Here is a 21943-nt window from a genome sequence, read left to right as displayed (position 1 = left end):
ATTATAATATAATTTTTTTTAATATTAATAATAATTGTTTTTTCAAATTTATTAATTATTTTATTAATAATTTTAATTATAATAAAAATAATAATATTTATAACACAAATGATAATATTTTTAATATTCATACTATTAATTATAATAAAAATAATAATATTTATAACACAAATAATATTATTTTTTATATGAATATTTATAATTATAATAAAAATAATAATATTTATAACATAAATAATTATATTAAGAATTTCAAAGATGCTTCTTACAACACAAATAATAATATTTTTTATATCAATACTTTGAGTTATAATAAAAATAATAATATTTATAACACAAATAATAATATTTTTAATATGAATATTTTGAATTATAAGAGAAAAAATAATATTTATAACACACATGAGGTTGTGATTATGCTCTTAATTTTGTTTAAAACTCTAGTTTTATTATTCTATATATTTAAAATTTTTATCGGCCTGTTTTTATCAAGTTATCAGTCTTCTTGTATTGTTTTAAAAATAAATTTTGATAGAAAAAACCCAAAAAAAATAAGTTAAAAAGGATTCCTTTTGCTATGGAGAATATATTTGTGGATGAGGAGAATCTTGATTGATTTTTTGTACCTTATAATTTTGTCCATTTTTTTTTGCAAGAAAATAGACTTGTTTGCTCGCGTTGGATACGTGCAGTGAGGTTAAGCCTTAAGACGTTCTTGTGCGGCCAAGGGGACTTCATCAAGAATTCTTATCTATTGTGTTAGCTACTGAAGATCTAGAGTTGCAAGTGGTGTCCAATCTAAAACCCTCTCATGCAAGGGTTTTTAAACAATATACCATGAGATATTTTCAGAGATTAATGTCCAAGTGGAAGGGGTGTCAACTAGCTTTTAGTTTGTGATCCCATAAAGAAGGTGCCAACTAACGAGACTTGATCTCGTCTAGAGGGCTTTGGAGAGGCTGCAAGCTTTTAATAGGTGGGATGGACTTGTTGAGCCTGCATAATTCTACAAACAAATATGTTGAATGCACAAAGTACTTTCTGATATTTAAGTTAGTAAATCAGAAGGATAGGTGCTTTTTTTTTTTTAATTATGGTAGTGGAGTTAATATATAAAATTGATTGAGAGAAATCATAAGAAGCTTTGAACGTAACAGCTTAGAATGTTTGTATTTCAAGGTCGGTTTTCTTTCATGTTGATCTGTTCTTACCTCGCATCACAGTTAAACATTTATTCTTGAAAGAATACGTACGTCCACTTGAATAAAGGCGGAGGGCACAAAATACATTACTACCTCGTCTTATCATGGGGGCACTACTCATAGAGGTCTTTAGCTTCTGGTGGGTAGCAACGCCCTGTTTAGAGTGACGTTGTCACCTCCACCGTCAATTTATGGGGGAGTTGGGTATGACTAGCTAGAGTTGCCATGTGTCCCCTAGTTCTAACATGGTAATGGGTTGGTGTAGGAACATGTTGCCCTCCTTTGAAGTAGAGTAGATCCTTGTGTAAACAAAACCTTCGGGCAAAGCGGCACATAAAGGCTACCCTCGGTAAGCCGCCATACTTGAGCTTGGGTTACATCGATGAAGACTTTTTTATTCACAATGCGGTCACCGATTGTGCCTTGCCTATTTTTAGGTCTGTCAAAGGAGCTATGGGCCCTCGCCCCTTCAATATTGCACAATTTTTATTTTTTAGCACCCAACTAATATTTGTGATGCATTTCGTAATTTCACGATACAATTGTTATACTTGTATCGAAATTAATTAATTAATTAATTAATATTAAAGGATACTCTTACGAGATTTTCAAAGTAAAAATTAATTTTACATAATACTTGATCCGCAGGTCAACCAATCTATCCAAGACTCTTGGGTTATTAATTTTGCGTTCAGTAATTTTGAATTTCGAGTTGAAAGTACTAGACTAATTACTCTATGTTTGGATCAATTTCACAGGTTGGGTTTTTATTTATCACATGTAATCACTTTCATCAGTTCGAATAGTGATCATTTAGGTTGGGAGATTAACATTTAAGAAGAAAAATGTTATGATGATCCCACCCATTAATGACTTTGAGTGAAAGAAACGGGCTCGTCCTAATGACGACATTGAGTGAGTAGAACTTGAACCTGATTAGTCTTACCAATTCTTAGAATAGTTTACAAGGTAGTTAATTAATGTTGACACCTTAAGATTACTAACAAATTGAATGCTATATGTTTCTAACCATAGTCAACTTGTCATGTTTCATCGTAATACATATGGTGTGGTTGGGTTTGAACTGATAAGAGATCAATGCTATGCATCGTTTCTCTGGAGAAAAAGAAGAAGAAATTAAGGTCATGTAAGGTAAGTGTGAAGAGATCAATGACTCTCACTAGATTTAGCTGTATGATTATCAATTGCTTCGGGTATTTTTTTTGTCGGTATATACATTATCGGACATGGATATGTGAACCTACACCGTGTGTGTATGTGCGTGTAAATCAACTGAGTAAAAATATTTTTAAAGCTTCTTTTTTTCTTCTTTTTTTTCAAGTGTGAGGGTATATTTGAGTCAACTTTTATAAAACAAGACTCAATCCATGTTTCAATTCTAATTAAAGATAGTCGCTATCCTTATCAAGAGTTGAAAATAAAAAAATAAAATAAAATTCTTGCAATCTAATTTGAGGTTTGAATTTAGTAGTAAAGAAGAGAGTATATCCCTTAACCATCAAACTAGTTTGTTGAACTATTAACACTATAAATTGATATGTTTGGTACTTATATATAGCATAAACCATATAGATATATGTTTGCACTTGATTAAGATATTAATCATATAAACAATATGAGCGATCAAGGACAGGACACACCAGCTAATGACATTTAAAAAGTTTGTTTGGAGGTTGATGATTAGATTATGAAATGTGGTTGATAATTGATCATTACACTTGGGCAAATTTATTAGTTCATCCCCCCCACCTCCCAAAAAAAAAAAAAAACTCGGTTGCCATTAATTCATTCCCTTCTCATTTTGAATGAAGATATAGTGATCAATTTATGATTCACTTAATTTCACATTTATCCAAATCCCACGTCGAAGTGAAAATCCTGCCCCATCTAACTACTTGAATTAGGAAGCTGTCGTCTTCTCATTTTTCTCCTACAAGCCTTAAAACAAGATCACCTCAGGAATGAGGACGGTGGTGGTGATCAGGAGCATATTAATAATCGGTAACTAAGAGGATGGAAGTCCTGTGGGCAGGCAAGACAGCCAGCAATAAATACGAGAGGTTCAGAGAGAGCTGTTCAATTTTGAAAAAGAATGCTTTCATTAATGTGTTAGGCATATATTTCTGATCAGGGTTAACAAAGGATGAGTTGTAACATGGTGGATGAGAAAAAAAGTGACCTAGCTATAGTAGTATTTCGCATGTGCAAGAAAGAGATCTTTTCTTCTCTACGAAAAATTATTTACCTTGGTTTTCTTAGGGGAAAAAAATAAAGAAAAGACTTGTGTTTTTAAGTTAATCGTCTAGTTAAATATATTAATACATTATTTCATCTGAATTGGGACAGCAAAGAAACTTAAAAGCAGTCTTAATATTTCCTCAGAAGAATTGTTTCTTCTCCTACAGAGGAGAGGTTCAACTACCACCTAACTTTTTTTCCATGGCCAACAAACAATGTTTCATGAAACTATCAATTCATTTATCTGCTATCTGTAATTGTGTGTTTCACTCTCTTTATCCCCCACATGTGTTTCTCTCCCTCCCATGTCTCTCTCTCTCTCTCTCTCTAGCTCTCTCTCTCTCCCCCCCACTCTCTCCAAGAAGTTTTAAGAAGGTAGAGAAGTAAAGCCCTCACGATTTCATCAAGTGAGGCACTTTTTGGGAGTGGTCAACAAGTTAGGGCAACATTGTTTCCACAACCATTTTCAAGAACTCTAAATCAAGAAATCAAGACCAAGAAGAGGAATGTGTGCTTGGAATATTGACATTCTTGAATAGGAGCAAATAATTTCCTTCAAATTTTCCTGGCATAGCTAGCCACTCATTATTCTTTCTTCTATACGTCCTTGTATTCTTCTCTTTGGGGTCTAATCAACTATTTTAAGTGAGGAGCACTGATGCCTTCTAGTGAAATGGCTGTAATGGGAAAAACCATAATGATTTTAAGGCTAACAGGCAGGGTTTTACATGATGCAGTGAGCTTCATTGTCTTCTCTCTTCTAGACATCTTTGATCTTATTCTATGTTTTGCATTCAAAGCTGTGGACTTCATCATTGAAGCTGAATGGAAACCTTGTTATTGTACCTCAGCTAAAGAAGCCATCACTAGTAGCGGCAAGATCTTAGTCTCTGAACAAGGTGAGTCCAAGATTGTTTGCCTTACTTCTACCAAGTTAGGGTTAGAAGAGATCTCAGACACTCTTTACACTCGTCCTTCATTAGTGTCTGAGATTTCAAAATCAACCGTAAATGAGCTCAAGAGATTCAAGGTGGAGGATAAGTCCAGTACTGTCACTGTACAATCATCCGAGAAGAATATCAAGAAAGGAACTACGAGATCCACATTCACTGTTAACTCTACCATTGTTGGAATGCTTCGAGGGAAGATTGGAGGCCAGCAATTATATCCCACTTCAAGATGGTCTGATTGTGATTGCAAGTTTTGCACCTCGTGGACAACTTCTAGCAAAGAAACCCTCTTCGTTAGAGCTGAAGGACCTAAAGGTAATTAACTAAAAAACACAATTGTCCTAGCAGCATATGCATGTACACTAATTACTCATTTATTCATTATAATTCTAACGTGTCATGATTAAATTATGGTTTGTAATGTTCGATCAGATAAGGCAAAAGAAGATGTCCTCTTCGTTCATGGATTCATTTCATCTTCAGCATTTTGGACGGAAACATTATTTCCGAACTTCTCAAATGCAGCTAAATCAACCTACCGACTGTTTGCCATTGATCTACTAGGGTTTGGGAGGAGCCCTAAGCCAGCTGACTCCCTTTACACATTAAGAGAGCATCTGGACATGATTGAACAATCCGTTCTTGAACCATACAAAGTCAAGTCCTTCCACATTGTTGCTCATTCTTTAGGCTGTATTTTGGCCCTGGCACTTGCCGTAAAACACCCTGGCTCGGTCAAGTCCCTAACCCTCCTTGCACCGGTAAGTTAGTTTTTATTTCTGATGTTGTTTTGTAACTGTTTCGATTTTCCATGTGAAATGATTCACAAAATCGTTCAAAATTCCTAATGCATTAATTACTGTATAACTGGTTTATATATGTGACCATGGCAGCCATATTACAAAGTACCAAAAGGTGTACCGGCAGCACAACATGTGATGAAACAAGTGGCTCCAAGGCGTGTGTGGCCACTAATTACGTTTGGTGCATCAATTGCGTGCTGGTATGAGCACATCACCAGAGCAGTTTGCCTTGTCATCTGCAAAAATCACCGGCTGTGGGAGTTTCTTACAAAACTAGTCACACGAAACAGGTGAATTCTCATCAAACCCCACCACCTTAAGAACTGTCCTAACAATTCAAGTGCTGGCACTAGTAAAACTCAACAATCGAAACTTCTCGTTTGGTTCATAATAAAATTTTCTTCATGTTTTTTGTGCTCAATTTCATAACTACCCACCAAACCTAATATCATATGGTGTGGTCTTAATTAATTTCCTTTATTTTTCTGCCATAAATATAATATTTAATTAAGAGAAGGATTTCGCTGTATTCTTTTAATCTAGTTTCTCTGAGAAAAAAGTAGGGATCTTCGCACTTAAGCTACACGACTCATCTTAATTAGTAATTTTGGACCTACTGCTAATTAATTAATTAATACTTTTAGAATAACAAGAAATGAAGGAGACCTGGCATTGCACAAGCCAGTCAATTCCCTTACACAAAGACGATGCATGACCCCTAAACCCCATTCAAATTAAATACCTGTCCTTTTCTTCATTAATAGCAGGACAGATCCCTAAAATCTCTCCAATCCATTTACAGGGTCCATTTTGGGATAATTGGCCAGAAATATTTGTTCCTTAGATTTTGAGTATTCCAATAATTAGAAAAATAACATTTATGGTAAGTACTAACAAGAGATTTTATGATGTTTGTAACTATTAATATTCTATTAATTGTTTTTAGATTTATTTTAAAAAAAAATAGATACGAGCAGGTGAAAATATTTTTATTATTTTTAATAGGTTATGTATTCTATTTTCTTTTCTCTTTATGTTTGTTTATTTTTTAAAATAAAACTTATAAAATAACTAATAAGATATCATTAACTATTTTCTAACCGATATAAATTTTTTTGATTTTAAGATATTATTAGTTAGCTGGTACTATAAAGAGAAATTTTATGTTATTTTTAAAATAAATATCATTAGTTATTCGATGAAAGAAAAATTACTTTCAATTTCATAAGAAATAATAAACATATTTAGATCGAACATAAAATTTTAAATTTTTTTTCTTCTCTTCTCTTATATCTATATCTTTTTATCTAAGTAACCGTTACACTAACTTGTAGAATAACATATGGCCTAAACCCAAGTTCCCGAGCCCCCATTATAACGGGGGCCATGGTGGACCACAGCACAAATGACAATTGTCAGATCCTAATTGAACAGTTGCTTTCTCATGGTTATTGTTGAGATTAATGACAGACCAGCGTAAAAGTGTCCCACCAAGATTTAGGGGCTTAGCCCATAATGTTTTGGCCCTTAACTGGCTAGCTAGATAATCTTCGGCTGCTTTATGGCACTGGTAGGCTTCTTTGTAAAGATTGGCTAACCTGTGGTGCTGCTGGATGATTTGGTAGACCTCCTCCACTTGTTCGAACGGTGAAATTGTAAATTTTGGTTTGACAAATGATGATTCCTCGTTTTAAAACTTGCAGATAGGAGATTTTAAAATCACATAGGTTAAAAATGTGGTAATTTGTTCACACTAATGCAGTATGGTCGTAAAATTTGTAACTTTGGGAATTCGTGAATTTTGATTAGGTTTAAAATCACATAGGTTAAAAGTGTCGGTTTAATTAGGTTTCTAAATTTATGAATTTTGATGGCAACTTTGGGAATTCGTGAATCTTATTTTAATATCATGTCGGTTTTGAGCAAGCAAGCCAAGAAAGAGTTGGCAAAAATCCTTCAGAAGGACAAAAATAGTAGTAATTAACCATTAAATGTAATACATAAGCGGTAGGTGAATCGTTCAGTTTGGAAGTTACTCTGGAAGGTGAAAACATGTGCCGAGTGATGGGGACAGGTGTTTTGTGCAGAGATAATCCTGTTTTTCTCATATATTTTTCTTCATATGCTCTGCTTTAATTTACTCCATGCAAAATGATCTCCGATCCCCTACTGACATAAATGCAAAACTTTGACAAAAAATGTATAGGATGAAGACGTTCTTGATTGAGGGGTTCTTTTGCCACACCCACAACGCTGCATGGCATACCCTACACAACATTATATGTGGCACCGGCAGCAAGCTTGATGGGTACTTGGATTCAGTCCGTGACCACCTCAAATGTGATGTCAATATCTTCCATGGCAAAAATGATGAGCTTATCCCAGTTGAATGTAGCTACAATGTTCAGCAAAAAGTCCCTCGGGCTCAAGTTAAGGTGATCGACAACGAAGATCACATCACAATTGTTGTTAATAGACAGAAGGTCTTTGCTAGGGAACTTGAAGAAATCTGGAGGGGAGGAGACCGAGTGGTTAATTAAGACCCTCGTCTTGCTCAAGCTCGATCAAATTAAGTCGCCACATAAATATTTCCTGTCAAAATTGGGTATAATTAAATTCTCTAAGATTGGCAGGTTTTACATTTACTGCTACTTCAGGCACTTTGAAGTCTCTCAGCTGGCGTGATGCATGATCGTTATAGCGAATTTGATGAGATAAAGGCAAGTGAATTAAATATCTCTTGACAACAAATCTTGTTGTTGTATGTTGCTTGGCAAAGTTCACATTCTTACAAGATTTCATTGATTTCTTTTTTCTTGGTTGTTCCTTTCATAAATAGTGTTCCATAAATTGTATGGTCAATCCATAAATTATTCTCTGTCAGTTTATCAAAACTAGTCAGTATATATAAAAAACAAAAATAATTAAATAGTATCTTAATTGATGTTAATCATCCTCAATTTAGGAGTTTTTTTAATTTCAAAATACTTTTTTTCATAGTCAAATCTTCTCATCTCATATAATTCTCTTTCTTATTTTATTTATCAAGAAAAAAAATTGAAAACGAGCATGCATGGAATAAAAGAATTAAATTATACACAAATATAAAATTATATGGGCTAAGTACATAGTTTCTAACACTACAAGGATTAATTATATTTAACTTTACTAAACTACAAGGACTAATTACTCTTTTGTTTTTTTTTTTTAATTTGGAAAACCATTTTCAGAAGAATTAATTGATTGGTAGAAATAGATCCATGACATTCTTAAATGAGATATCAAACACATTCACCCACTCACTTCTAACCAATATTTAAATAATTAATACATGCACTTATCCATCAACTAATTACTATACAAGTAGACATTTCTTACCAATCCCCTGCAAAACATCATTAATAACTTGTTCTGATGTATGATATTTACGTATCTTTCTACGACTTGGTCTTGACCTTGCCATACGATGTTATGAAATTGGAAATACTAAGCAGCGGGTAGGATTGTTGTTCTTTTGGCAAGTCATTTCTGATCGATGCTCTGTCCATCAACACAGCTTATCATGCATCTTGCCGTAAGTGTCAATGAAAATTAATACACCGCAATGCAGGTGAATTAGCCTTCGTTTTTTGAAGGTTTATACGTATCCTAGCAAATGCTACAAGTCTCGAGCGATCCACAATGCATGCCTCTACCCCAATTTTTTTTCCGGAAAGTCTACCAAATATTAGAATTCAACAATAACGTTGAATATGATGGCCACTTCGCGAGAAATTTCTCCTCTCAAAACTACCTGCAGTGGGAGACAGGATGTGGTTAGAGATCTTCATGACCTCTGTCTAGTTCCAGGAGACTTGTGTCCATCTTGCCATTTAATTTCTACACATCCTGATCATTTGCATTTAAAATTACAGTCTGTTATAGTTTCAAAGAGATTTAACAAATAGCAAATGAAATTAAACCTGCCCCCCTCGCAGATCCTCACATGCCATTTTCTAGAGTTGATATAATTTTAATTATTCGATTATAACTTTGATTATCAAGTCTACTGGATCACATCGAGACAACTCCCACACGATTTAATTTTAAATCTGAGCTAAGAGAAAGTTAAGTCGAGAGGTTTTTTCTATCAATTTTATCTTTTTTTACTTGTTATTCAAGTTGCCTTTGGATTGATCAAGTCGACTAGGTTTCATCAGATCAACTTCTACACGGTTTAATTTTAGACCTAAGCTAGACAAAAAGTTTGGTTATGAGTTTTTTTGTGTTAATTTCATTATTTTTCTCAATTTAATCTTCAATTTTTTTTAACAGGCAATGGGTATGTCTTTCAACCGACCAAGTTAATCGGATCACATGTGAACAACTTTCACAAGGTTTAATTTTAAAATTAGATTAGGTAAGGAGTCAGATCTGAAGGTTTCAAAAATTACTTGTTAGGCAGAGTTTAATAAAAATATCAAATAGTTATCTACAACTTGGATATTCCTTGTTGCATTGAAAAATCTGTATGCTAACCCGCAACGGAACACAAGCCTTTATATTAGTATTATTCTACACATTAAAAAAACTTGGGGTGGAAACACTACCACCTTAAGTTTTTTTTTTTTCATTTGCATCCTTTCTTTCTTTTTTTTTTATTAGGTCCTTCAAACTTTTTTTATCATCTTATATATTTTTTTTTCATTTACATCCATTTTTTATTGGATCTTTAAAAAAATATTTCATTTGCATCTTTTTTTTTTTTTTTATCAGGTCCTTTTTTCTTAAGAGCAATAAAAACATGATAAGAGGCCTACTTTCATGTACAATGGACCGACAACAAGGCCTAATTAGTTGGAGTACATGAGGAGGGCTTCAACTTCTGGTAACGAATCTGGCCTCAACTTATCCTCGGTTAAAGCCTTAATTAATCAGGAAGTGAATGGGCCTTGACTCGGCACCTTCTAAAACGATAGAAAAATAGAATTCCATCCGTATCGATTAAGATATGGATTTATGGACAATTAGATAATGATGCAGTGATGATTCGAATCACCATTTCAATAGGTTTGAGCTTTGCTTTTACAGCTTTCCTCGTTTGTCCTTACTGCCAAATCTCTTAAATTGCCGAGGAAAACCACGTCACCCCATGTGATTTCTTAGGGAGAAATCACTCAGATGCACAAATCATGCTCCTAGCTGCCAGTATAGCACACAATTTTCTGGTCCACGAGAATCACTGTCCAAGACTTCGATCCAAGATAAGTTTCTCCATCTTGCGGGGGATATTAGGCAAGAATCACTCCCCTGCACAACTCATGCTCCTAGCTGCTTGCTAGAGGTTCACAACCTTCCACTCCTCAATCTTAGCAGCCTGTACAACAGATATTAGCCGATACAACAGATCGAAACCAAAACAACCTCATTTCTATAAATATAGTCGACTAGATACCACTAAAGCTAGCTCCCATAAATTATTGCTCATGGAAAACGCAATTTGATGTGCTTCTCTATGGGTGAGATTTTCATGGCTACATGTACAAGCCAAAACCTTGTCCACCCTCAAAAGTAATAATTGATGACAACAAAGTCTTAAACTCAGGCTTGGATGGATGAGACAAGACAACCTTATTCTACTTGGCATTATTAATTAGCTCTCTTAGTCCTAAAGTCATTTATATTATTCGCTTTGATGGATCATTGTACTATATATCTATACTCGTATATATGTGTGAAATGTTTGCTTAGAAGTGCATGATTAAAGAACTAAAGTCAGGTAATACCCCAACATATTTAGACTTCGTAGAATATCAACTCCAAATAATATGATTCAAGCCTACTTCTAAGTCTAACATCTTCAGGTTCAGCTACGCGTTAGACCCAAGTACATGTAAGTCTGACGAACTGTCAGGCCCAACCTTCTTGGATTCAACTATGTACTGAGCTCAAATGCATGTAGGTCTGACGAGGTAACATACCCAATATCCTTAGGTTTAGCTACGCTCTGAGCTCAAGTGCATGTGAATCTAGTAAGGTGTCGATCCAACACTGCTGAATTAAAATGAATGTGGGTCTGGCATCAACATCTTTAGGTTTAGTTACGTGTTGAACCTAAATACATGTAGGTCTAACAAGATGTCAAAATCAATACCTTTAGGTTCATCTATGTGCTAAATCTAAATGCATGTAAGTCTAGTAAGATATTAGACTCAAACACTCTTATGTTCATTTACGTGCTGAATCCAAAAGCATGTGGGTCTAAAGAGATGTTAGACCCAACATTCTTAGGTTCAGTTAAGTGTCAATCTCAAATGTATATCTCAAATGTATGTGAACCTAGAGAGATGTCAAATCCAATATTTTAGGGTAGGATTCTACTGTGGTAGGATTTACTAGCCCACGATCTTAAAGCTACGTTGCCAACTTGTTTCTTAAACGATCTAGAGCTCTTGCTTCTTAAGTAACTAGGGTAGGATTTTACTTGCCCACAGTCTTAAAACGACGTTGCCAACTTGGTGAAAAAATACGATCATTTAGAGATCTTGTTCCTCGGATCACCAGGGGTACATGCTGGCACACAGCCTCCGATAAAATACCTTGCAACAATATGTGACATTGTTAAAGAGCCGACTTTAATTGGAGTGCCAATTCCAAACCATTATCTCATCACTCACATTCTGATCAGTGGTCTGGGTGCTGAATTCAAAAAACTTGTTGTTGTACTATGAGCGCGAGATACTGTGATCAGCTTTGATGAGCTTCACGACAAACTCGTTGAACATGAGGCATTTCGCAAATGAGAAGAGCTTCGATCCAGCGGAAGTCTTGACATGATTAATTAATATCAATGCTGCTCGTTTTCCCTTGTTCAAATTCATCAAGTAAAAGACATTTTTGACATAAAGGAAATCAAGATCAGCGTTTCCCCGATTTTGGCAACCACAGTTATAGCAACCAATCCTTTGAAAAACGATCTAGTGTTATTTGTCAATTTTGTGACAGAAAAGGTCACATTGCCCGTGGATGCTTTACTGTTAGAAGGCTATTTTCTTCCTCGGCAACACCAATTGCTAATCCCATAACCTAACTTCTAAGCAACCTTATGAAGGACCAATTGATATTGTTACTAGTGATGGTACATGTTTAAATATTACACATATTGTTAACTCTACCTTTTCTACCTCATCCCACTCCTTCTCTCTATTTAATGTCCTTTGTGTTCCATCCATGAAACAAAGCCTTTATGTTTTGTAATTTTGTAAAACCAATAACACCTCTAGTGAATTCTTCCCATCCATTTTTGTGTGAAGGATCTTACCACGGGAGCAGTACCTCTCGCTCAGAGACATAGCAAGAATAATATTTACGAGTGGTCCGACATGGGAGAGACTGTGATACTGAAACAAGCTTGCATGAGGGTCAAAGTTTCTCTTCATCGATGGCACGATAGACTTTGGGCACCCTTCATCCAAAATTCTGTCATATTGTTTTTTCCCCATCTGATCTCCCTGTGTCATCTCCTTCACTTTTGTCATCTTTTTATTATTCCTATCAATGCAATAAAAGCCATAAACTCCCATTTGGCACTTCCACTCTACAAAGTCGTCATCCATTAGAGCTTATCTACACTGATTTTTGAATGTTTATGTTCTCCATGGCTTTGTCTAATAATCTAATCAATTAGAACTCAAAGTTCTCCTTTCTACATTTAAAAAAACCGTATTTCTTTATATATATATATATGAACCACCAATCAAACCCACTTATATCATTCGAATCGACTCGTTGTATATCTTTCTTTCTTTTTGTCCTATCTTACGCGATAAAAAAAATAAAAACACGAGATTGTTCTCATAAAAAAACAAAAATGGGTTCTTCATAGTGAAAACATCCCCTTTCATTCTTAAATGTGATTCAATTAACGTGTTAGAGATTTGTCCTTTCCCAAATTAGACGAAACTTTCTCCAAAATTTTCAATTCTTAATTTAGTCAGTTTCCATCAATAAGACGCTCTGCTAAAGTGGTGGACCAACAACCTTTGACAATGAAAATAATTATAAATGCCTATATATCTTCCATGATCATTTTCCTAACATTGTACCTGGTTCTTTTTCTTAATTAATTGATTTTGTCGTCCCTGAAAACTGTATTGGGGCCCAAAAGTACCATCGAAAGAGAGGAGCTAGCTAATTATATTATATATCAGTGCAGCCTAGCTTTTTCTGAATCTAGCAATTGATTATTAGTTCGGAGATACATATTCATGCAAGAATCCCTTTCAGGTCACCCAATCCTCAGTTATCACTAATTGAAACAATAATCACGTGATGAACTCAGCATTTAGTGATCTTGAAATGGGAACAAAGACCTGACCGTCCCAGCACACTCTTGGGACCATATCCAATACTGTCGTGAAGCTTGCTAGCTAGGTATCCAAAGGTTTCAATGAATCTTGCCAATACTAAATCTTTTCCATTTTCATGTATGATCACTTAGAATTACGTGATAATCTATGTCTTGGTTTTCAATTTTTAGTCACGTGCTATATCTTCCCAGCAAGGTTCTTGGAATGTCCTGCATCTTTTGCCTTTTGGTAATATTCGAAATGGAATGTCCTGCATCTGTCTCTCTCTCGGTACGACTAGGATAACACCACATGCATAACACAAGGCAAAAAAAAGGGGAATTTCTAAGAAGCATCTTTGACTTAAGAATCTAAAGTCTGACGATGCGTAACCGTGATTGATGTTTTTCTTTATATGGCTTCGAGAGTGAATTTTGAGCGAAGTCGTTTTTGTTTTTTTTTTGTTTTGTTTTTATGCATTAAATAAAAACAGAAATGATTTATTTAATAAATACTATAAAAAAATCATATATATGTAGGAAAACTGAACTTATATTCATGTATATTGTTCGTGCCTTTAAATAGGCATTTCATACATTACAGGTCATTACTTCTTACTATATATATACATGATTTGATACAGAAATTATGGAGATCATGACATAAATGAAATGAAGGATTATAGCAGGGGATCTCTCAATAGAGTAATGTGTGCAGAAGATCAATGCAGGATTTCTGCCCTCAATGCAGGATTTCTGCCCTTGAATCCTGTATGGAATCGCTGCATATATTTCCATATTTCTTCAATATAATGTTTCATTTAATTACATTACTACTACTACCATGTTTTTTTTTAAGGTAGATCTTTTCTAAAATAGAGAGGAAACTCATATATCTCATATTCAAGTTGATCTAAATTAAATAGATATTTTTTAAAAGGACTTAGATACCATAATACAAACTTTAAAAGCATAAAAAATATATTTTATGCTATATAAAATCTGATTGAAATTAGATAGAAAACTATACTATAGATACTCTTATTTTCTAACAATTTATCCAACAACTCTACTATTTTAGAAAATCTTTCTCTTACGTACTTGTACTTTGGCTCAAACAGTCTAGACTCCAAACTTTTAAAATTTTAAACAAATCTCCATTATAACATCATAAACCTATGAAAAATATGCAAAAACAATAAAGATAAACAACAACAAAATCCTAAAAAATAATAAGAATAACAGATAAAATAAATGTAAAAAGACCATCAACTATGTTAGAGATTTGTTTTAATTAAACAAATTACGAGTTAATAAAAAAATTATCTCAAATAACTCTTGATTTTTTCTCAAAGAACTTTTTGTTTTTTTAGATTTAATTTTTGATTTATAGTGGCTAATTAATGGTTGATAATGAGGGAAACTAATTTTTCAACCTTTTAACTTTCAAAATTCATTATAAAAGGGAGATAAAGAAAGAGTTTCTAACTTGAAATTTTTAAATTTTACACTCTTTTTCATCTTATTTTTAGTGTTTTTCTTCTCCCTTTTAATTATGCTTTGATTTTTTTTCTCAAATTTAGAGTTTGAGTTCATCTTATTGAGAGATATTTAAATTACATAATCTTTATTTCAAAGACCTTGTTTAGAAATGTATCTAAACCAAAGTGGTGGTGTTAGAATCTTAGAAGACATATTACAAACTTTTTAGTTGCACAAGTGATGAGCAATAAAGCATTGAGAAAAAATGATTCATCTTTGACAATGACAAAAATTTGATTTATTTAAAGTGTTTCAATAAGTACCATTATTTGTTTTAATTTAAGCATTATTATTTTTATTATTAGTATGCATGCTAGGACTTTGATCTTATATCTATTACAAGTTTAAATATATGCTTAATATGCATGCTAGAATATTATCTACAATTATAGTTTTTAGGCAAGATTTGTAAACTGATCTAAAAAAGAGCTCAAGTTACAAGATTATGGAGTCAATTTGCAGGTCATCAATCAACTCATTTGATTAACAACATACTACATTAAAAATGATTTAGCATGATGAATATAAATATTATGCAACTTCTAACCTCAATTTCAACATAAATTTTACTCAATCTAAAAAAATAAATAATAATTTAAAGATTTAAAAGTTAAAATTACAAACATAGTTCAAATATCCAAAATACAAGCCAAACTTAAAGTATAAAATATTAAAATGATAACAACCACAATCTATTATTAAAAAAAAACCAAGCTTCTTTATTATTGGATAGTATTACTATTTTTTATTTTTTTTACTTATAATTAATCTAGTCAAATTTAAATTGAGTTTGATTGAATTATTGGGATCTTTAAAAACCTACTTGAATTGAATGAGTTTTAGCTTGTGACATGTGTGTTTGGTTTGGAGGTGTGATGGTTTTTTTTAAAAGGTACAATCATCTTAAAGCATAAACCACACCTTATAAAAATAAAAAATACATATTTTTTATGTGAAAAAATAAAAAAACCACATTTTCAATCCAAACAACCCAAAGACAGTCAACTAACAACTTGGCGATATTGAATTTTTAGCATCAACTCATCAAATCAAACAAGATATTACAACTATGCCCTAGATGGTCTTGGGAGAAAATATCTATGCCAAAAGTCCAAACAGCTGCCCCCCTGATAAGTGCACCGTCCACGGCCCGCGGCCCGGGACAAAAGTTTTCTAGCTAGAAGGAAAGAGACGGCAGGAATATTAGTTCCTGGTCAGAACAGCTCCACCTTCTTGACCAATATCTTACCCATTGATTGCTCCATGTGAAACGAAACAATCAAGACATGAAATGCATGGAGAAAAACAAATTAAGCGAAAGGAAATGATGTGTATATATAGCAAGAATATCGAGTTCATGGAAATGAGGACCATTGCCGATCGACTTTACGGAGGAAACTTCATTTTCCACACAACTTTATGACCACCCTAGTTTTTGGTTTCTCCAAAGCGAGTTTTCCCAAGGAAAGAAAAAACAAATCATGGGGCTCTGAAAGCATTTTGAAAATATAGGTCAAACTAAATGAATGCCAAACCAACGGGCACACGCATGATTGTAAGGTTTACTTGGTCAATATTCAAATGCTCGTTACTGTTTAGAGTGTGCAAATGATCATCATGCAAATATAATTCTTGAGTGTACAAACATCTCAAGAATGAAAACAATTCTTAAGTTGTAGTCCTGCAATTATTGTTCTATTACTTAATTTTATTTTCTCACAAAGGAGGAGTGTTTTTTTTTTTTTTTTTATCTTTCAGGGTGTTTGGAATAATGATTGAGATTATTTCTTAAAATATTTTCACTTAAAAATATATTAAAAAATATATTTTTTATTTTTTTAAAAAAATTATTTTTAATATCAACACATCAAAATTGTTCAAAAATATATATAAAAAACCGGTAGTGAGGACACCACTACCCCCAAACACACATTTATTCTCTAACATTTTGTGAGTTCTATATTTCTTAATTGCATGGATTTTTTCAAAAATGCATCGGGAAGGCATACCTTACACAAACTTACCTGCTCCCTTCTTGTATTTGCATTTCTATTTTTTCCATTTCTCATTCGCATTTTCTTTTCAAGTCCTTTTTCGTTTTTGAGCATTGAAGAATCCATTTTAGACTTTTCTCTCATTCCATTTGTTTTAAAAATTAGCACGTGCTTAAAGTCGAAGGCTGACCAAGTTTAAAACTCCAAATGCTTAGTATTAATATTTAATTGAAAATAAAGATATACATTCATCTTTTTATTCTATAATTATAGAAAATGATGAAAAAGCAAGTTTTATTCATTTGGTTTTATTTGAAAATATAAAATCACATTAAATTTTAAATAACCAAATCGAATTAGTCAGTCACTACTATACTTCGGCTTCGATCGGCTGCAAGGCTTCTTGTATTTTATTTTTTATTTTTTTCATTAATCTTGGATTTAATATGCTTTTTACGAGATCTAATATTTCTTCTCGCATTTGTCCAATTTATCTAACATTTTACTTGGGTTAAGGCTTAATGATCTTGTTTGTTTTTTATTTTTTTCTTGTATCTTATGTGTCTTTGGACTGCATTGAAAATTTCATGTAGATTGTTAATATTTCAATCCTCAAATATTTTGGTAAGAACATGTATCAAGTAAAATAAAAATAAAATAGATTTTAGTGAGTTTCTACAAAAAAAAAATGCTAGTTGTCGGTCTATTTGTGAAATAATATCAATTTCTTAAATCTGGATCTTAGATCATTAGTTTTCTCTATAAAATTTTCATTTTATGTTTTATTTTGACTTACTTACAGCTAAATGTAGTCCATTTCACTTTCTATGAAGAGAATTCTATTATATTTAGGCTGATTTTAATTAAATCTAGCTGTAGAAATCTTTCACAATGTTAGTATAATAAAATCCTATCTCTGTAAAAAAAAAAATCATCCAAAAACAGATAGTATTAGTTTTGTAATTCACTCTCTACCAAATAATGCATGGTCCTAAATTGAGTGACGCAAAATTAATTTATCCCCAAATTCCTAAGTCATTCAATTAATAGAACTTCCTTTTTATTCCTCTTTTGAGAGCAATTTCTCTTCTTTCTTGTTACAGTTTATTATTATTATTATTAATGAGAAAGAATGTAGGTGAAAAATAAAACATTGATTACCGTTTGTGATATATTGATTAGGTGAAAATGAAAACTTCGCTAAAAAGTTCAGTAGCTGTTAGATTTTATTTTTTTGGTTGATTATTTTTAGCAATTAACGGATCCTAGATTCTTTAACTAACCGATGTGATATTTTTGGTTTTCTCTTTGGATAACTAATATCTTATATTTTTATAAATGAAAGCATGTTTTCTTTTGCTTCTGATTTGTATATATATATACTTGCTAGTTTTCTGGCATATTCAATTTTGATATATTATATTTTTATATTTGATATAAAAAAAAAAAAAAAAAAAGAAGAGAGATACAATATAGGAAAATCACTAGCTAGATAGCAGTTACCTATGATGAATCAAAACATTAATTAACGCCCGAAAGAGAAGAACTGATCAGGTTAATCGACCTAACCCTTTGAAGTTCTTATAAGATGATGCACAATCATTGAAACATTTAATCACTACACTACTGATCATAGCTCTAGTTCTTTACGGACCATAATTTCAACCTGGGAGAAAATTCTCTAGCATACGAACATAACACTTAATGAAGTATCCATGTGCTCTAAATATTAAGATTCAACGATTGAAAATATGTAATATTCATAAGATGAGTTCTTCCAAAGCATATCAAGGGAGGAAACTAACAAGGACTAGAAAGATTGAGCAAGCAAGCAATTGACGTGCCTGCTTCTTCAATAAATTAAACTGACAACATAATCTAACTGATCACACGATCGAGTGGGATAAAGCAAAGGAACAAGCAACTTAATTCAAGTACATATGCTAATATAATTTTATGTTCCTTGCGATAGGAACTTCACCTTGGAGCTTGCGTGATTTCTACGACGAAATTCAACCGTTTCTCTTACATCTTAGTGCACCAATCATCATTGTTAATTAGTTGGCCTAGTTCTGCATTCTTTGAAAAATAGCAGCCCTCATCGCCTCTTCAGTTACCAATCCATCATCAAACCTGATTACAACATCTTGCAGCACCAGCTCCTTGACCCTAGTCACGCTCAAATGATGAACTGGAAATTCTAGCTCTCTAAGTGCATCCATCAATCTTGCAGCAGGATAATTAATATCTGGGGACTGTACTCGGATCAGACCTTCCGATCCCAAAATCTTCACATCCACTTCCACTGCATTATTGGACATATAATTTGGAGGAGGCCTTATGTGATTCACCATGGTGCTGGTGCTGGTGCTTTGATTGTCATAAATGTTTGCACAGCTTGAGATTTTTGATTTCTTGGATACTACTTGTAGATTTGCTTCCAATTCATTAACTTTTCTCTTGAGCTCTTTGATATAATTGACTGCATCTGCAAGCAAAGAAGCTCTGTCCATTTTTGACACATTTGGAACCACAGATCGAAGTGCGTAGAATCGATGATTAAGCCTCTCTCTTCGCTGCCTTTCTGCTTCCACATGGTTTAGAGGTGATTCCTTTCCACCTGGCTTTCTTCCTCTCTTCTTGAACCCGATATGATTCTCTCTGAATCCAGCATCTGAATCAGAACGCCCCGAGTCGGAAGATGATCTGCCTTGGCCGAAGACCTCTTTTTTATTCTCTAGAGAAGAAGTTCTCTCCGTTTGAGGACTTGAAAACAACCCAATATCAAGGAGATTAGAAACATTACAGTTTGAAATTTGAGGTTGAGATTCATGGTTGGACTGCTTTGGAACCGGATTTGCATTAATTTCTGCACCGAATATTGATTTGGCTAGTTGCAATAGGCTCCAATCTTCGCTGATAAAAACTGGGGAACCCAATTCAAGAACCCCAGATGGAGTTGAAACACAGACGAAAGTCTGAATTCCATGCATCCGAGCTTCTGTAACTCTTTCGCATTCGAAAATTTGTAGTTCACGATCACCTGTCAACCAAATAGAAGAACCAGAGGTAAATGCTCTGCCAAGAATTCCATCTCCAACGGCAAATACTCGTGTTACCGATGCTGTGTAGTACCATTCAGCAACATCACCATCAACCAATCTCTCCAGGTCCATATCCTCATTGAAAAGAGACTTTCTTTCGATATTGAACCCGAATTTGGGATGGTTTTGCTTGTTGCTAACCTTGCTTGAGTACTTTTTATTGCCGCGGAAATGACCATCACCCCATGATAAAACAGGGCGGCCACTAGCATCCTTTGATGCCTGCCAGAAGATTGAGTAAACCCACCATTCTGGCCGGCTATGAAGGAAGAATTGGAGGCGTTGTTGAAGCGTTGAAGAGGTTTCTTGAGCAAATGAGATGAGTGAAGAGGAGGAAGAGGGGGACAGTATCTCTTCCATTGATCAATTTTGTTTTCTTTCTTTCTTTCTTTGGGTTTTTTTTTATTGGCTTCTCTGCTCTACCACTGTGTTTGATAGAGTGTGAGAGTGGTGGAAATTGTAGAAAGCCAAAAATTAATTAATCGTAAATGAAAGAGAAGTGCGAGGTTATGGACAAGAGATTTCTGCTTATAAATAGACTTCCATTCAAGCAGTGTCTTTCGTCATGTACATTTTTCACTGTTTGTCAACATTATCACGGGAGTTTCTTAGAAATATGATGATCCACTCCATTTGGTATAAATTATGTTCTGGTTTCATTGAATGTTGTCACATCTATTGTATAATGATTTTGATTGAGATTTCTGGTGACGTTTAAGGGGCCATTAATTCTGTTTATGATTTAACCCTTTTTAAGTACTTTGCTTTGATTCGAGGGAAGATCCATGACCTGATTTTTTTATTTTTTATCAGAAGTGTTTGTATATATATTAACTATAACTTAAAAAAAATCGATTTTTTACTGCAGTCAATGTCTTTTAATTATATTTTTTTTAATTAATTTATTTTTATTTTATTTAATTCGTTAATATTAAATTTTTTTCTATTTAGTTCTCACACTCTCATGACATGGATTTCAGATTTAGCGAGTTAGCTCAGTTGATTCAGATTTTTTTTCCTTAATTAGTTTTTTTCTTTCAATTTCATCTTTCAATATTAATTTGATTAAGAATTAAACTTCATGATTTATTTTGTTTACTTTTCATTAGATTATCATGATCTCATGAGAGGATTTTACCGTACCCCTCCTCGCAAAGCCCTATTCATTGGAATAGCGCTTTGCTTTGTTTTTTCCTCTTTATTTTTTTCTTTTCAATTAATATTTTTTAATATTAAATATTTTTTTTTTAGTTATCACACTTTCATGACATGACTTTGCAACCAAATCCACATGCAAGACTCTTAGATCTGGTATTGCGACTAGACCCAAAGCTCTTGGGTTTAGTTTCGTAGATAGACTTAACGTTCTTAGGTCTTAATATTTTTTTATATATTTTTTATGCCAAAAAAAATTACCAGTATATATCAAATCTTGTCAGCCAATAAGTTGCGGTATGACTGGTATTATTAAATTAAATTATAAAAAAAAAAAACTAAAAGATAAAGGGTTAAATTCTTCACACTAAAATAATATTCAAGAGGTGTAGAATTCATTTAAAAAAAAGAAAAATATAATATTCTCGTACTAATGGGGCTGTAGATTTAGCAATTGCAACAATTCTAATGAGGAGACGTACCGAGTTCAGAAATATAAATGCAAGTCAATCTTGGTTCCTAAGTACGGAAATTTTAATTTGGTCAGAATGGTCGGTTTACTGAATTATTCCTGGTTCCAAAGTCAATTCTTCACACTCTTGTAATTG

At 33.3% G+C, this 21943-nt stretch overlaps 2 protein-coding genes across 2 annotated transcripts; one reads left to right on the top strand and one right to left on the bottom strand.

Annotated features, from left to right (window-relative positions):
• Positions 1 to 3623: 3623 nt before the first annotated feature.
• On the top strand, positions 3624 to 8027 carry LOC7497523 (probable lysophospholipase BODYGUARD 3). The gene is made up of 4 exons (XM_002304545.4): positions 3624 to 4726; positions 4844 to 5172; positions 5305 to 5504; positions 7421 to 8027. Exons 1-4 carry the CDS (start codon positions 4120 to 4122, stop codon positions 7752 to 7754), a joined length of 1470 nt encoding a protein of 489 aa, XP_002304581.4. The 5' UTR covers positions 3624 to 4119; the 3' UTR covers positions 7755 to 8027.
• A 10778-nt stretch (positions 8028 to 18805) lies between these two features.
• Positions 18806 to 20693, bottom strand: LOC7465343 (transcription factor MYC2). The gene has a single exon (XM_002303657.4). It carries the CDS (start codon positions 20538 to 20540, stop codon positions 19143 to 19145), a length of 1398 nt encoding a protein of 465 aa, XP_002303693.2. The 5' UTR covers positions 20541 to 20693; the 3' UTR covers positions 18806 to 19142.
• Between the last annotated feature and the right edge of the window lie 1250 nt (positions 20694 to 21943).

The sequence above is a fragment of the Populus trichocarpa genome, chromosome 3 (assembly GCF_000002775.5).
Source record: "Populus trichocarpa isolate Nisqually-1 chromosome 3, P.trichocarpa_v4.1, whole genome shotgun sequence".
Lineage (NCBI taxonomy): Eukaryota > Viridiplantae > Streptophyta > Magnoliopsida > Malpighiales > Salicaceae > Populus > Populus trichocarpa.
This window is presented reverse-complemented; position numbering and strand designations above follow the sequence as displayed.

Coding starts and splice junctions, on each gene's coding strand:
- LOC7497523 (XM_002304545.4), top strand. CDS start 4,120: ATGCCTTCTAGTGAAATGGCTGTAATGGGAAAAACCATAATGATTTTA. Junction 4,727..4,843: donor TAGAGCTGAAGGACCTAAAG/GTAATTAACTAA, acceptor ATGTTCGATCAG/ATAAGGCAAAAGAAGATGTC. Junction 5,173..5,304: donor CCCTAACCCTCCTTGCACCG/GTAAGTTAGTTT, acceptor TGACCATGGCAG/CCATATTACAAAGTACCAAA.
- LOC7465343 (XM_002303657.4), bottom strand. CDS start 20,540: ATGGAAGAGATACTGTCCCCCTCTTCCTCCTCTTCACTCATCTCATTT.